Here is a 15,760-nt window from a genome sequence, read left to right as displayed (position 1 = left end):
CAAGACATCCTAATTCTTCTGGAAGTAAATCAAATTTTAGTAGTGGTTACATATTAATATAATTATAGATGGTATTATCCCTTGTGACCTCTCAAGTAAGACCTTCACACACTTTTGTACAAATTTCTCAACTTTGAATATTAACAGTAAATACACAACACATACACTGATAATATAACATACATTTCTCAAGATAATGACCATAGAAACAGTTATCTTTAATTACAATGGTAGATATGAGAGGTTGTTCATGGGAAAATAAAGTGATGAAAGATGACACAGAGAATACTGGATGGATAACAAAAGAAGTGGTTCCAGAAAAGATGAATGAAATGTGTGTAGTTCTGTTCTCATATAATTATAACAGACAAGTCAGTAGTGCTGTAGTCAGAAATGTGATAGTGGGACATGTTAGAAAGATGTTTTTTGAGAAAGGCTTGTCAAGGACAAACAGGGATAGACATAAATGATATGCAGTTCTATATTTAAGAGATGAAGAATTATGTACATTATTTACCTTTGACGGATATTTGTCCTCATCTTGCTTGTTATTAACACAACATTTTGGCCGATAAACCCTCCAGCCTTCATCAGGTGTCTTGGGGAAATTTCAAACCTGGATTCTCACTCCTAAGGTATTTTTTGATGTTATTATTATTATTGTTCAGGTCACTGCTTGGAATCAAACTCAGAATCTTGGGGTTAGTAGCCCACACTCTTAACCACTATGCCATATGCCCAAGGGCATATGAGAACCCAGGTTCGAAAATACCCCAAGACATCTGATGAAGGCTGGAGTGTATATCAGCCCAAATGTTGTGTTAACAACAAACAAGATGAGGACAAATATCCGTCAAATGTAAATAATGATATGCTTTTAGAATCTCATTCTTTGCTGAGATGGACAGGTCTTCTTGAGCACAGCAAATTTGCAATCATCTTTGTTATCTCCTCTATTTTAACTACTTCATCTTATGTTTTCCTGGGTCTCCCTCTTCCAAAAGTTTCATCCACATTAGGGATTGGCACATTTGCACTTTGTTGTACATGAATACTGACACTGCACATCCAGCAAGCTAATTTCATTTCTTTCTGGCATTCACATCCTTTGCTTTTATGGACCATGTTTCACCACCATGTAGCATTGCTGTTTGTACACAACTATTATACAATGTCTTTCATTCTGAGAGAAAGATCTTTTTACCAACAGGAATAATAACTCACTGAACTTTCTTCTGGGAGTTCTCATTCTAGCAACTATACTTTCAGAACTTTTCCTCCACTGCTAATTAGGTCACCCTAGGCAGCAGAAACAATATACTACTTCTAAAGATCCCCTTGCACATTAAAAACATTCACTCCCTGTATATTCCTTTGTTTATCATTTTCTATGTTAACCTTTCTGTGATCCCATTATATATATATATATATATATATATATATATATATATATATATATATATATTGCTACATGTTGGGATAGTCATTTTTTTTTGTTTGCCAAATAAATGCATGCACTATATATTTGTTCTTCACTTGTTTATTATTGTTCTTATTTTATCTTATGTCCACTGTCTGGAAATCATGTCACACATCTGTGACCTCTTTAGCAACCCTTTCCATCCATGTGTATCCTCCTGCACCACCTTGTCCATTCTGGAGAATGGAATGGACTAGGTGGATGGAAAGGGTTGCCGAAGAGGTCCCAGAAGTGTGACAAAAGATTTCCAGACAATGGACATAAGATAAAATAAAAACAATAAATGAGTGACGAATAAATATATAGTGCATATGTTTATTAGGCAAAGCGACAAAAGCAAAATTACCATCTTAAAATATAACACATGGTTTCACATCAGGTATCTTGCAAAACAAATTCATATATATAAAGAGAGAGAGAGAGAGAGAGAGAGAGAGGAGAGAGAGAGAGAGAGAAAGAGAGAGAAATTGTTATACAAGTCAAACTAATTTTGTTAGTCATTTCAAAATAATTTATAATATTTGTATTAGATTTCCATCTGCAATGAACAATAAGGACCTAATTAATAGTTAAAAATAATAATTAAGTTATTTCAGTTGTCAGCCATCCAAGTATTAAGTAATGATTCACAAACACAGAAAATGATAAAAAAATATAAATGTTTAGCTAAATACTGGAGCAAAGTAAAATGATATATTCATTAAAGTAAATAGTAGCACTATGCAGTGAGGCTCAAACTATTTACAATGAAAGACATTGAGAAAAAAGGCAGAGATTGTCCTTATAGAGTGGAAATATGACTTACACCAAGATATTGCTCCATTCATTTACTTCTGAGACATGAACCTAAACAGAAATACTGCATATTTCTAATAGCTCAGATGTTAGAAATTTTTATTTCGTATACACTAATTTTGACATTTTCTTTTTTGTAGTTTTGTAGATGATCTACAAAACTATCAGTTCTAGTTGATTGGATGAGGTTAGCTATAAAACTGATCAAAATAAGAAAACAAAAAAAGAACTAGAAAGGCATAAAAAGCATTTCTTAAGATAACAAAATTCAAAGAAAACTAAGTAAATACTAAACAATTGTTCTCTTTCTATGAAACAAGATCAAGTGATAAATACTAGAAAAAAATAAGCAATGCATTTGGATAAGAGAAGTTATTGAATAAATCTAACATAATTTGTCTGCCTTTCTGTATATCACTGTGTATATATAGAAAAATCAAAGGAAGATATCATGTATAAGACTATATATGTGTAATTTATTAAATCAATGCAGAACTTACTAAGGGTTCATTATTATGTGTTTGAGTAATGTTTTTGTAAGTTCATTAAGATTCTTTTATTTAAATAATTTGCTACTGATTTTACTAGTTATTGTGTGTGTGTGTGTGTGTGTGTGTGCATGTGCCCGCACTCATGCGTGTGCATGTACACATAAATATGTGTATGTACAAGAGAGCATGTGATCCTTTGTTTTGACCTCGTGTGTCAAAAATTTCCAATGTTCTGCAAAAACTTGTCTGCCCATGGGAAAATATTACTTTGTTTGGTAAAGGAAGGGCATCCAGTTGTAAAACATTCACTTTAACAACTCCTGTCTAACCCATGCAAACATGGAAAATTGGGCATTAAAAAGATGATGATAAGCATACTTAAGTTGAAGAGATTATCAATAATTTGCTACTAGCAAAGGTCTGACATATCACTAAGTATAAATTACTCAAATAACATACTTCATTTATGTGAAGCTTGTTTTCTGACTGAAAAGATGTTTGAGATGCTAAAGAGAAAAGTTCAAACCAGTTAGTTATATAAGTTTATATAAACGAATGTATTTGAAGTTAGCATTGTTACATAAAGAATATAGCTTTGTATAAAGTAGTATCTCTTTAACCTAATAAAAACAGTGTCACAGAAAACTTTCTTCCAACTGTAAAAGTTGTAGCCTTCGTTATTAAGAGCCTCTATTATTGTTCATTTATCATGAATACTGCTCTAACACAATTTTTCTTCTGTGACTTAATTGCATAGCTATTTTCAAACTGTTATGTATAATGAAAGACCTCACATATAGCTTCAAAATATATTAGTACTAAACATTCTATTAGACTCAAAGAAGGAAATGAAGATGATGCAACTCTAAGTCTACTTTATATCTCCCATCCATTCAGGCAACACTCATCATGAACACACTTTTTATGCAGTAATTTACAAGAGGTAATATATATATAATGAGTTAATAATATTGATGCCTTTGCTTATTCTCCATTTACACTACTTAAAAATAAACAGAAAATGAATGTAGACATCTAGTACTGTCTAACAGAAACCATTAATTGAGGTTATTTTCTTTTAAAGAATTTCATTGTATAGTTCTTTGCATTTATTAAATCCTTTCAATATTGAACAGTATTATAATGTTTCTTTTTGGATAACAGTTTTTATGAACTGAAACATCATGGGAAAAAATAAGTTTGTTGAAATGATTCGAACAAAATATTATTTAGAGTAGTACCAACAAATATGTTGGCCAATCAGAAAGCTATGAATAAATTAAAAAATAAATCAACATGCAGGAGCCCATCTTGAAGTGGGGAAACATAGCTTTTATAGAAGACTTGAATTGATAAATTTATCCTTTCAATATTTTGATTTTTATTACTTTTTAAAACTTGTCACTGAATGCAGAACATATAGATTAAACTTACTTTGAATAACAATCTAGCTAATTGTCAAGAAACAATACAAATATAATATAGGAGAGGAATTATTATTAAAGAGATTAACAAAGTGTAAATTGTGTTCCATATTTTCTAAGGAAATGAAATTACAAAGAATGGGATGTTTCAAGATTATTAAATTATTAAGAATTTTACCAAGCTAAAAGTTATTCAGTATACAAGTTAATTAATATATATTTCCTTTCAGTAGAGGATTAAACCACAAAATGTTTCAAAGATGTTCTACTTTATCAGTTTCTTTTTACTGCTTTAGAAAGTCTTAGATGAATCTAAAGTTTAGGTGTACACACATTACTGATATCTATGAAATACTTTTATATACGGTTCAAGAATGTTAAAATATTACTATATATTTCATGTAGAGATATAAATTACTTTTAATATTTCCTCTAACAATTTGTAAAATATCATCTAGTTAGATAAGGGATAGATAAAGCAATAAATGTTGTATATTTAATTTTGAATTAATAGCTTTATTGCATACTACAACTTTGTATGAATTAACAGTATGAAATTAATCTAGTAAGAGTTACAGAAGCACTGATAAAGAACATCTTTATGACTAATGTTTAATTGTAAAGCATATGTATATTGAATTCTAATAAGTGGTTATTTGTATTGCTATGCCTAAGGGAAATCATAAATGAAGGTGTTGAGGTTCCAGAGTCACCAAAAGAAAGGTGTAGGAGTTATGGGGATGGGTAAGCCAGAGAGATGAGAGGATGAAGTGGCAGAGAAGCTGTAGGTGAAGGATAACAAGAAAAAAGATGCAGAGAAGCAGTGAAAGAAGGTAGTTGTTGAATGAGCAACCAAACTAGACTGGATTTTCAAATAAATCCTTTCAAAATCAGAGTTTCTAAGTGATAGAAACATTGAAGTTAAAAATCTTTTCAAAATCAGAAATGTTTAATTGAATGACAAACCTATCAAGTGACTCAGCTGCACTAATCAGTGATGTTTCTATAAATCAATCCAATATTGAAAGATTGGCCAAAAGTCTAACAAACTATAATATTTCTTCTTAGCTTCATCAGTTAAATAGCAATCTATACAGGAGGACAATATTAAAGAAACAAAATTAACTCACATCTAATCAACAACAAAAACAACTACATAACATCAAGTAGAAAATGTAGCAGCAATAAGAGCAGCAACAAGACTATGACCAAAAAGGAAAAACAAAAAAAAAACAAAAACTTTAGATCTTTGTTGATGACATATTGATAATTAAGATCAATAATCTTATTGCTTTCTGTAGTAGTGAATGAGGATGGGGTTACACATTTCGTTCTCAATTTCCATAATCCACTTCAGAGATTAAACTGGGCCAAAATATAGAATAGCTTCAGTTAGATGTTTTGAAGTTAATAAGGCATAGAAAAGTTAGTAATTTTATACACTGAAGGAATTAATATTTCTTATGTTTGGTACTGTTATTGATTGCTTATTCTGAAAGTAGTCTAGATACTGAGTTATCATTGATAAAAAGAAAAAGCGAACATTGTGGATATCATGTTATCTTTAATGTAATATATATGATTTCAGCACTTAGTAAGTATCAGTACTATATCAAACATCACCAGTGACACAGTCTAATATCTCAGCATTAATTAATTCTAGTTACCTCTGATGTCAACTTGCTTATCGAATGTAGAGTACTAAATAGAATAGCAGTTGTTACCATGATCTAACCTTGTACTGTTGGTACTAGCAGATGTGTGTGTGTGTGTGTGTGTGAGAGAGAGAGAGAGAGAGGGAAAGAGAAAAGAGAGGGAGGGGGGAAAGAGTGAGAGAAAGAATGATATACAGACTGGACAATAAAAAAAACTTGTCCTAAGTGGAAATCAATATATTAAGCAGTTATGGTCAATCTCTTAAGCAAAGCTATGTCAGGGGTAGTTACTTGCTTTTTTATGACCAAATCACAGTCAGTTTGAGTTGTACTTTATTCCCCAACAAGTTATTCTATGATTTTAAGACTGAAAATAAAGGGATCCTGTTTTAGAAATACTAGAAGGAGCAGATGTGTGACTATGTGAAAGCAAACTTACTGATTCAAGGTCCTTGCTGGTTTCAGAGGCCAATACAAAATATTCTTCCATAAGAATGAATGTTGAGTTAAAATATTGATTAACATTTAAGGAACCCTGTTATTACAGTGCTTTTCCTTTCTAAGAAGAAATTATATAGCTTGAGGTAATGTTAAGATTATTATTAACAGCAGTATCAAAATTAGGCATTTTATGACTGGCAATATTAGTATATACTTGATACTTTGTAGTTTGTTTAATTTTTAGGAGAAGAATGATTAAATTCATCTGGTGGTCAGTTTAAGAAATGTAATTCTAAATTCTATAATCTTTTCTCATACATTAAAAAAAATAAAAAAGAAAACCTGTCTTTGTATTAATCCTGAAAACATTATGCCTTAGTTAAATTAAACTTAAATTTTCAAATATTTTATTCTTGTTTCTCCATTTTCCTCCCCTAAATTTGTATAGTTATTTGCTTTCATTGCACATTGCAAAGTCAATGAACAGTAATAATTCTTGAGGTTCAAAAATAATTATCTAATCATAGCTGTATATCTGGCAGTATTATACCTTCAATGAAGGAAAATGTCATAATATTATTATTAATACACAAGAGTTCAACAAAAGTAATATTGTAACAAGTACCAGAAGAAGAAAGAGTTCTAAATGTCATCAGGCATTTATAGCATATCGTAAATTACTGGATGTATGATCAGCAAATTATTTAGTCTGATACTATTCTATAGATTACCAAGGTAACTTTCCCAAGAAATTTTTTTGGTATCTAGAGGTGACTCCTTTAATAGCACAGGACAGTTTATAGCAAACTAAACCATACTGAACAAATAATTTTTATTTTCCTGTATACTTTACAAATACAACCTTATTTATATTCTTTTCTACTCAAGGCACAAGACCTGAAATTTTGGGGGAGGGGACCAGTCAATTAGATTGACCCCAGTATGTCACTGGTACTTATTTTATCAACCCTGAAAGGACAACCTTATTTATATTGAAGAAATGATGTGTACATTGTATACAAAATTTATACTTATATGTATCTGTAGCAACTCATTAGAGAGAGAAATATTATGAAGCATATGTCTAATTGGAGCCATAATTATCAACTGGAATAGTTTAACAACTATGATTTGAAATGCATAAACAACAGGTCTTTCACATAAAAGCACATCAAATTGTCAACAGGTAAAATTTGATTATGTTTATGACAAAGAGAAAGACATTGAAAATAGCATTTGTGATGGATAAATGACTTAGCATTTTTATGATCAAAATATAAAAGACACCATACTTAATTGACTTATTGAATGAAGGGTGAAAAGAAAATTCAATATTTATTAAGACTAACAAGTGCAAATAATCTGTATTTTGAATTAAAAATCATTCATATATTTTAACTCACATACACATTCATATTAAAATATAAGTTATACTCAGATAAAATATAAGTTTAAAAAATTCTATTGAAAAAAAGAAAATACATATATTTATATATATATCTGTAATATAATATATGACAATTATTCAGTTGCCATAATAAGACTCTGAGTTTCGGATGTTGGTGCAGAAACCTGCTCCGGCATCTCTTCTATTATCGAAGCAATCAAAATATGCTAGGAAAATGACCGTTAAACAAAGGCAAATTACTATGTAATTGACCATTATTAAGACAAAAGAGCTATTAGAATGATCATTAAATAAAGGGAAAAAACTGGAGGAGGAAGTAAAAAGTAAAGTAAAACTGGAGGAAGTAAAAAATAAAAAGTAAAAATGAATATTTATGAACCTTATAGGAAGCCCGGTGATAGACTTAGTTATATTAATGTGGGTTCCTGCCATCCCCCCATGGTGTTTAAAAATTTAGTTAAAAACATTAGCAGAAGAATTTCTAGCCTCTCCTCCGATAGGGACATTTTCAATAGCATTACCCCAGTATATAATAATGCTTGCTCTAAAAGATAGTGGATTTAGCAAGGAAATAACCTATAGATCTGTCACCAGTCCAGTAATAAATAAAAGGAAACATATGAATAGGAAAACTATCTGGTTCACTCACCCCTACTCCCCCCAAAGTGACCATTAATATAGGAATTTCAAGGCCAGGTTCAACAATCACACCTTGAGCTTCAGGCACTGGGATAAAAGGAAAAGGACCAAAATTATCCAGTCATATATGGTCCTTAAAAGATAAAGGTGTCAATTACAATACGTTGGAAGATCTTAACCAAGTGTAAGCCTTACACTAATGGCAGTAGAAAGTGCGGTCTTTGTGATATGGAAAGATGGCTCATCTGGAAAAGCAGCTTAGACCTTGCTACATGTCGAAATTCAAGAACTGAACTTTTTGGATCATGTTCACATAGCTAAATATTTGTTACATTTTTGGTCCCCCCAGGATCGCAGATAGAACCTGCTTTTTATATTGTGTCCATACATAGGTGTAGGAGTGGCTGTGTGGTAAGTAGCTTGCTTACGAACCACATGGTTCCGGGTTCAGTCCCACTGCGTGTCACCGTGGGTAAGTGCCTTCTACTATAGCCTCGGGCCGACCAAAGCCTTGTGAGTGGATTTGGTTGACAGAAACTGAAAGAAGCCTGTCGTATAAATGTATATATATATATATGTATGTGCATGTTTGTGTGTCTGTGTTTGTCCCCCCAACATCGCTTGACAACCGATGCTGGTATGTTTACATCCCCATAACTTAGCGATTCGGCAAAAGAGAGACCGATAAAATAAGTACTAGGTTTACAAAGAATAAGTCCTGGGGTCAATTTGATCGACTAAAGGCGGTGCTCCAGCATGGCCACAGTCACATGACTGAAACAAGTAAAAGAGAGTAAAGAGAGTATCTAAGCATTTTATCTCTCTATACTTTTTTTATATATATTTTTTATATATTTTCTACGAGTGGCTTATAGGCGCAGGAGTGGCTGTGTGGTAAGTAGCTTGCTAACCGACCACATGGTTCCAGGTTCAGTCCCACTGCGTGGCATCTTGGGCAAGTGTCTTCTGCTATAGCCCCGGGCCGACCAATGCCTTGTGAGTGGATTTGGTAGACGGAAACTGAAAGAAGCCTGTCGTATATATGTATATATATATATATATGTGTGTGTGTTTGTCCCCCTAGCATTGCTTGACAACCGATGCTGGTGTGTTTACGTCCCCGTCACTTAGCAGTTCGGCAAAAAAGAGACTGATGGAATAAGTCGATTTGCTCGACTAAAGGCAGTGCTCCAGCATGGCCGCAGTCAAATGACTGAAACAAGTAAAAGAGAAAGAGAAAGAGATATTTATAGATATATTTTTCAGAACATCCCGCTGTGCTTGAGGAGACCTGTTGAGTCAAGAAATGATCATCGAAATAAATATCAATGGAAATAGTAGTTGTGATACCTGTGCCAATGGCACATAAAAAGCACCATCCGAACGTGGCCGATGCCAGCTCTGCCTTGGCTGGCTTCCGTGCCAGTGGCATGTTAAAAGCACCAACCGATCGTGGCTGATGACGGACTCCCCTGGCACCTGTGCAGGTGGCACGTAAAAAGCACCCACTACACTCGCGGAGTGGTTGGCGTTAGGAAGGGCATCCAGCTGTAGAAACACTGCCAGATCAGACTGGAGCCTGGTGCAGCCCCTGGCTTCCCAGATCCTGGTCGAACCATCCAACCCATGCTAGCACAGAAAACGGACGTTAAACGATGATGATGATGATGATTGCTTAATATATTTTTACACATTTTTACCTTTCACCCTGCATTTTTCTTGTGCATGGGTGTATATGGACGTGTTTATGAACATTTTTGTGTGTGTGTGCATGTGTGCGGGTATGTATATATGTACATGTGTATGGTTGCATATATACGTGGGTGTACATGCATATATAGCATGTCCATATTTTAGACGTGTATTTGATAACTGTGCACATATGGGTGTGTGTGTGTGTGTGTATGTGTGTGTGCACGTGTGTGCAGATATACATATGTGTACATTGTGTGTGCGGGTATGTATATATGTACATGTACATGTGTATGGTTGCATATTTATGTAGGTGTACTTGCATGTGTTTCATGTGAGTGTGAGTGAGCATATAGCATGTGCATATTTTTAGACATGTATTTGAATATAACTGTACACGTATAGGTATGTGTACGTGTGTGTGTGTATGCGCACGCATTTGTGTGGATATGTATACGTGTACATGCATGGTTGCAATATATGTGCATCTATTGGCATATGTGTAGGTGCACATGTATGTGTTTCATGCCAGTGTGAGTGAGCATATGCATATAGGCACATGTACGTGAGTGTGTGTGTGCTTGTGTATGTATGTACATGCACACATACGTGATTGCTATGGGCATTTTTACTTTTTATTTTTTACTTCCTCCAGTTTTACTTTACTTTTTACTTCCTCCTCCAGTTTTTTCCCTTTATTTAATGATCATTCTAATAGCTCTTTTGTCTTAATAATGGTCAATTACATAGTAATTTGCCTTTGTTTAACGGTCATTTTCCTAGCATATTTTGATTGCTTCGATAATAGAAGAGATGCCGGAGCAGGTTTCTGCACCAACATCCGAAACTCAGAGTCTTATTATGGCAACTGAATAATTGTCATATATTATATTACAGATATATATATAAATATATGTATTTTCTTTTTTTCAATAGAATTTTTTAAACTTATATTTTATCTGAGTATAACTTATATTTTGAACCATGACCATTTCAACCATGACCATTTAGATCTAAGGATACATCTAGGAAATTGACAACCATCAGGTTGGTATCTGTAGTTATGCTAAGACTGAAAGTTTTCATCATTTGGATAATGTCCTTCCTAAACAGATCTTGTGCTGATCCATTGGTATTTGCGGTTAAAGCTAGGCCATCATCTTTGTAAATGGCAAAATATACATCAAGAAAAGTCTTGCCCAACATATTGAGTAGGGTACATGCGCGCATATGTGATTGCAATGAGCATTTTTACTTCTTCACTTTTTACTTCCTCCATCAGTTTTTCCCCTTATTTAACGGTCATTCTAATAGCTTTTTTCTCTTAATAACAGTCAATAACATAGTAATTTCCCTTTGTCTAATGGTCATTTTCATAGCATATTTTGATTGCCTCGATAACTGAAGAGATGCCGGAGCAGGTTTCTGTCGTGATACCCGAAACTCGGAATCTTATTATAGCAACCGAATAATAGTCACATATTATATTACAGATAAATTCCTCTATTTACATAATATCGAGGTCATTCTTTTGCTGTCTTATCATTACTATTAGTATATATATATATATTTATTTATATATATATATATCCAAATATTTCATGCTAGACTAGTAAAATCAATAAGTAACTAAAATATATAAAAAGTGCACAAATATTTGAAGCAATAGTGGAATTTAGAAAAGAAATAAATGATAAGTAGTTATTTTCAACTACTTTAAAGTAACATATAATAATTTATATCATGTATTTGAGTAATATTTTATACATGCAATCAACTTAATTTTTTTGTTTTGAAAGAGACTAACAACAAAAGTATAGCTTTTTTTCTTGAGTAAAGTAGAGAATTGTGAAAAGAAATGTTGATTCATAGATAAATAATACTTACCTCAATACTAAGATAGGGTTTGACATCAAGAGCATCCCCAAACTGGACTATGTAATCACTCTGTTTACCAACTGTACCACAGCCACTACTTCCTATGCCAGCACTTGTGCGTATGTGAGCTCCAGCACCTGTAAATTTACAAATACTGATGAGAAATAGGCTATTTTGCCAGTAGAACAAAATCAGTCAGACTATTTAACTTTCACTAATCATACAAATTGTAGCCAATCTTCCTCACTCAACTCATTATGTCTGCTTACAAATATTTTCCACTAATACTAGCTTTTTGTAATCTTTCTCCAAATGGTGTAGACATTAAATAGTAATTGCTAAAAGTGGTTGGCCAGTAGCATAACTGGAAACACAGGCACTGATTAGAAGACAACTATCTAGTAACATCATGTCACTTTTACCGAGAGTATTTAAATAAAATTATAAAAAGGGTTAAACAAAATTGCAGCATCTATACACATGTTGATTAAGACAGTTAATTTTCGTTTTTAAGCTGTAAGGTCTTCCAGTTACTAATATATATTGATTTATTAATATTTGTAATGTTTAGAAAATAGTTCCAAAAATATGCCAAAACAGAAAAGTAATTGGAAAAAGATGCATTGAATCCTACATCAAAAGCAATTTTGGAAGATCTTTAGCAAAGATTCCCTCTATATATAGCATTTCAGAGAATCTAACCATGATGGTCAAACTGTTTATGATACAAAATAGTTTACTTTCTTACTCTTGCTTTTTTTTTTTTTGTATACATCATTCCACATTCACATGCACACACACATACCTACTAATGGTTCAAGAGGTCTGTTTTACTAGTAATTAAGAAACATGCCTGTGAATCGAAAACAAAAACAAAAAAAAAAGATATTAATGTGTGAAACCCCAAGACTAATTCCTGAAATATAACAAGAAGATTACCAACTACTTTATTTGATACTAGCATGATTAGATGTTGGAGCTAATTGGTGAAATTATTGCCAAAAGAAGCTAAATTTAGCAGTAGAATTTAGCAATGGTTTTCATAGTTATTAGAGTGGTTGCAAAATTTAATTCTGCTTGTAAACATCTGTGAGTTTCAAATGCAAGCTTTCACTAGTGATTTCTGTGTATATAATCTATACAGCAAAGAACAATAAGTCAATGCAAATATACATATACAAGCTTTATGGTAAATTAATTTACCAATAAAGATCTGTTGAAATATTTTATAGATACTTAAGCACCTTCTTAAGTTTACGAGTGCATATATATTTTACAGTATATTTGAGTAATCTTATTCTGACAAGTTGAAACCATACTATACTATCAGATAATACTTCTAATATAAAAGGAAATATTTGAAACAATGATTATCATGATGAAGATAAAAATAATAAGGAACTTTTAAAATTCCATGACTTCTGACCAATTCATTTTCTTGCAAAGATGACAAGGATTCTCAAAGCAGATTAAGATTTATTTGCTTCAGGCTATGCTAGCCACTGGCACAAATTAGGACTTATTGTTTGAGGGACTCAATAGTAAATGTTATTAATAATTTGAATGGCAAACACTGTTAATGAATAACAATATGAAAATTAATTTATGCTGTTTAATAATAACAAAAAAACCCAAAGAACATGTGAATTTTGATAACTTTTTTTGTTTTTGATCAAATTATAGAATATATAAGATTAAATTATAGATCATATAATAGTGAATTTTAACTAGTAAAGGGGATATAGCCAAACAAATAATATTCAAAATCATTTTAAAACTTTTATTCAAGTCAGAATATTCAAGATATTCAAGTCATTTTAATGAGCCAAACAATGTCTGCTTTTTTATTCTAATAATAATCAGTATATGTAAATATGTATGTCAACTGACCCACTACAAATATAATTCTTGTAAACTGTTTTTTCTATTCTGTATTCTTCAAAAAATGACTTTGCGAAACACAAAACAAACATTGGAAAGTTGTTATTTTATAGCCCAGCTTTGCAAACCTATAACCAAAAGCATTTCAACCATGACCATTGGCCTTTTATTCTGTTAATTCACTCCAGTCTACATTCTCTATCATTCACCCTCTCTTCACTATACTCTGCTTCTAGTGTGTCTAAGGATGGCAGTGGAGCTCTCCTATTCACTGTATTATGCTACATGTATAATTAGGAATGTTATAGGACCTGTGGAACCCTCTCACTTTCTGCTATTCACTGTATAATGAGAGAACCTATCTAATAGCAATTCTGCTACCTCTGTCACCTACCACAGTCTACCACCAATCCTTTCAGAACTGCCAACCATTTCTGCTTCTCCTTTGCTATTTGTTACTAACATCCATTACTCTTAACACTGTCTACCTCTATTAAATTTATCATTCTCTTCTCCTACCACACTCTTAGTTCAATCTATCAACATTATCTTGCTCCCTTCATACACCAATCCTGGTTCTGTCATGAGGTACAAAGCTATCGCATATAATAAGACAAGAGGATGTGATATGATGGAATTTGGTTAGTATTTCTAGCAGATTGATAGACCATACAAAAATCTCCTAAAGCTCAAAGTTTGAAAAGTATCAGTGACTGGAAAATCAAGCCTTTTGTTGCCAGCCACAATTACCATAAGAACATCATCAAGAAGATGAAAGATTCTTCCAACCAATATTGACTCTTCTTCAAATAAAACCATTTATTTAAGTCTCCTGTTAACTACAACTCTAAGCTACTGTCTTATGAATGCTGAAACCTGTTCTTCTACTTGTTTTGCATAAAATCCCTCTACTCAATTTACCCACTTCCCTTATTAATATGAATGAGATAATTAGTCTTGACAGAATTCTAGTTAGCCCTATCATATGCAATGCTATAAAATTCTCGTCATCTTTAAGCTGTTTTCTATCTCACTTATTTTTTTATTTACAAGCACCTAGATCACTCAAAAAAAAATTATTGTTCTTCATTCTGAAAAAACAAGCTTTTCTATGCATTTTTATCTACTGCAGTTGTACACACACACACACTTTAGCACATATATATTTATACATATTTACAAATAAACATACATATTCCTCTAACTCATCTATCATATTTCTAGTCCATTGTTTGTTATAAATTAATAAACAAAACAAACAAGTTGATATAACAAAGAATTCTAAATGTAACTAGCAGAAAAGAAAATATCCAATCAAATACAGCTACACTACTGTGCGATAAACATCAAACTGGTTGCATAAGAAACATCTAAATTCTGTGTACTGCATAGCAGCTTAATGCTTTACATTAGAAGACTGGTTAATGGGGGATGTTTTCTGGTTATTCCTATTATACTGCAAGCATACAGAGAAATATTCCAATTCCAAGTATGAAACTGAAGAGATAAACACAGCCTATTGCCAGTTCAAAATCACAAAACAAAAAGCTGTATAAACAAATAATGAAATCAAGCAAAAAGAGCAGTGGGTTTAGTCAATTCAATGAGATGATTTAAAAGAAAGAAAACCAAACTTGTTTATTTGCTTATCAATGAATGGCTGAAATGAATTTAGTTTTTCCATATTTAAAGGGTTTTCTCATTTCTTCTAAGTCACTTGTCTGAAAAATCTTAAGATAATTATTCTATAAACCTGAAATATTCATTTTTATGCTTTATACATAATTCACTAGAATGAAGATAATTTTACATGAGTTTTGTGTTTGTATGTATAAAAAAAGAATGATTAAGAGCGGAGAGAAGAGGGAAAATGGAGCTGATAGGGTTAAGGAAATGTGCAAGTCATTTATTAATTTTGTTAGGGATAATGAGAATAACTTAAAGGAAAATGTGGCTCTATAACTCCTGTGAAGCCA

The 15,760-nt window shown here is 32.2% G+C and overlaps 1 protein-coding gene across 19 annotated transcripts in view; it reads right to left on the bottom strand.

Moving 5' to 3' along the window:
• The window catches only part of LOC115209155, a 1,103,332-nt gene that overhangs the window by 228,571 nt on the left and 859,001 nt on the right, over nucleotides 1-15,760 (bottom strand). For all 19 annotated transcript variants that reach the window (XM_036501160.1, XM_036501159.1, XM_036501162.1 and 16 more), the window contains one exon: nucleotides 11,913-12,040. In XM_036501160.1, coding sequence (XP_036357053.1) covers nucleotides 11,913-12,040 — 128 coding nt within the window. The remainder of the gene's footprint in view (nucleotides 1-11,912; nucleotides 12,041-15,760) is intronic.

This window comes from Octopus sinensis, linkage group LG3, assembly GCF_006345805.1.
Source record: "Octopus sinensis linkage group LG3, ASM634580v1, whole genome shotgun sequence".
NCBI lineage: Eukaryota > Metazoa > Mollusca > Cephalopoda > Octopoda > Octopodidae > Octopus > Octopus sinensis.
This window is presented reverse-complemented; position numbering and strand designations above follow the sequence as displayed.